This window comes from Lipotes vexillifer, unplaced genomic scaffold (genome assembly GCF_000442215.2).
Source record: "Lipotes vexillifer unplaced genomic scaffold, Lipotes_vexillifer_v1.1 scaffold916, whole genome shotgun sequence".
Classification (NCBI taxonomy): Eukaryota; Metazoa; Chordata; class Mammalia; order Artiodactyla; family Lipotidae; genus Lipotes; species Lipotes vexillifer.
In genome coordinates, this window is record NW_006798383.1 from 459,498 (window position 1) to 460,538 (window position 1,041).

At 38.4% G+C, this 1,041-nt stretch overlaps 1 protein-coding gene across 1 annotated transcript in view; it reads left to right on the forward strand.

Moving 5' to 3' along the window:
* Nucleotides 1–302: 302 nt before the first annotated feature.
* The window catches only part of ABCC2 (ATP binding cassette subfamily C member 2), a 67,398-nt gene continuing 66,659 nt past the window's right edge, over nucleotides 303–1,041 (forward strand). Inside the window, 1 exon segment of the mRNA XM_007470328.1 lies at nucleotides 303–335. Coding sequence (XP_007470390.1) covers nucleotides 303–335 — 33 coding nt within the window.

Genomic DNA, 1,041 nt, shown 5'->3' on the forward strand with positions numbered 1-1,041 from the left:
TTCCTTTTAAGTATGAACCCATCTACAGAGGCTTCTGGTACTTTGGGAACTGGTGTGTCTACCTGTCCCTGGGGCTCTTCAGTCACATGTCTATCCGCTGGGGTAATGTAAATATGTGTCTCAGCAAGGTTAACAATTAAATTGTTGGGATGAAAGGTCAGAAGGCCTGCCTTTGGAACATCAGAACATCAGAATGGGAGATAACATGTTGCTACTTGCCTTCCACCTTCTCTGAGGAAAAGAGTAAATAAGAAACAATACAGTCATACAAGGGTCTTCATTCCAGAAGTGATCTAGGAATCATGCTGGAGAAGTTCTGCAACTCTACTTTTTGGGTAAGAAATTACACTTGTCCTCACTGTTGACTCTTCTCAACTCGGAACAAGTAGTAGATTAGCCTAAAGTGACCACTAATAAGAACTAGAAAAGTTAGATGTGCAGTTGGTCTAAAGTTCAGGGTTTCTTTCTTTTTTTCTTTTTTAAGATAAGTTATAATATCTCCCTAGGATGTTCTATGTGGGAGAGATAATATATGTCTACTCTAAAATATGTTTATTGTATCCCACACTCTTTTCTCAGATTAGGTAGCTGCAAAATTGCCTTCTCTAAAGAGAAATACGGGAAAGGCTTCCAATTTCATCAATGTTAGGAGGGGGAATTGTTGTTTGTGGAGTATGAGGACAAAGAGAAGGTCTGTGATTGAGTCTTGCTGAGAAATGTTGATGTTGAAATAATACTGATATGTTCTAGAGGAACTGGCAATTAGTGATGTGACTAGGAGTTGAGGCTAGGGATGCAAATTTGGGTATCCTGGGCACTGAAACAATTTTTGAACCATTAAAGCAGAGAATTCAAAATAGCGAACATCAGTACCAAATGGTTTAGTGGAATAGAAGTTTAGGGATTTTGAGGAAGTGTGGTCTGCAGACTCCTAGGATCAGAATCATCTGGAGTGCTTGTTAAACTGGTTTAACTATCTTAGATAATTTTTCTGTATTCTAAAGTTAAATAATTTTATGGAGAGAGGAGACGAGCAGGAAT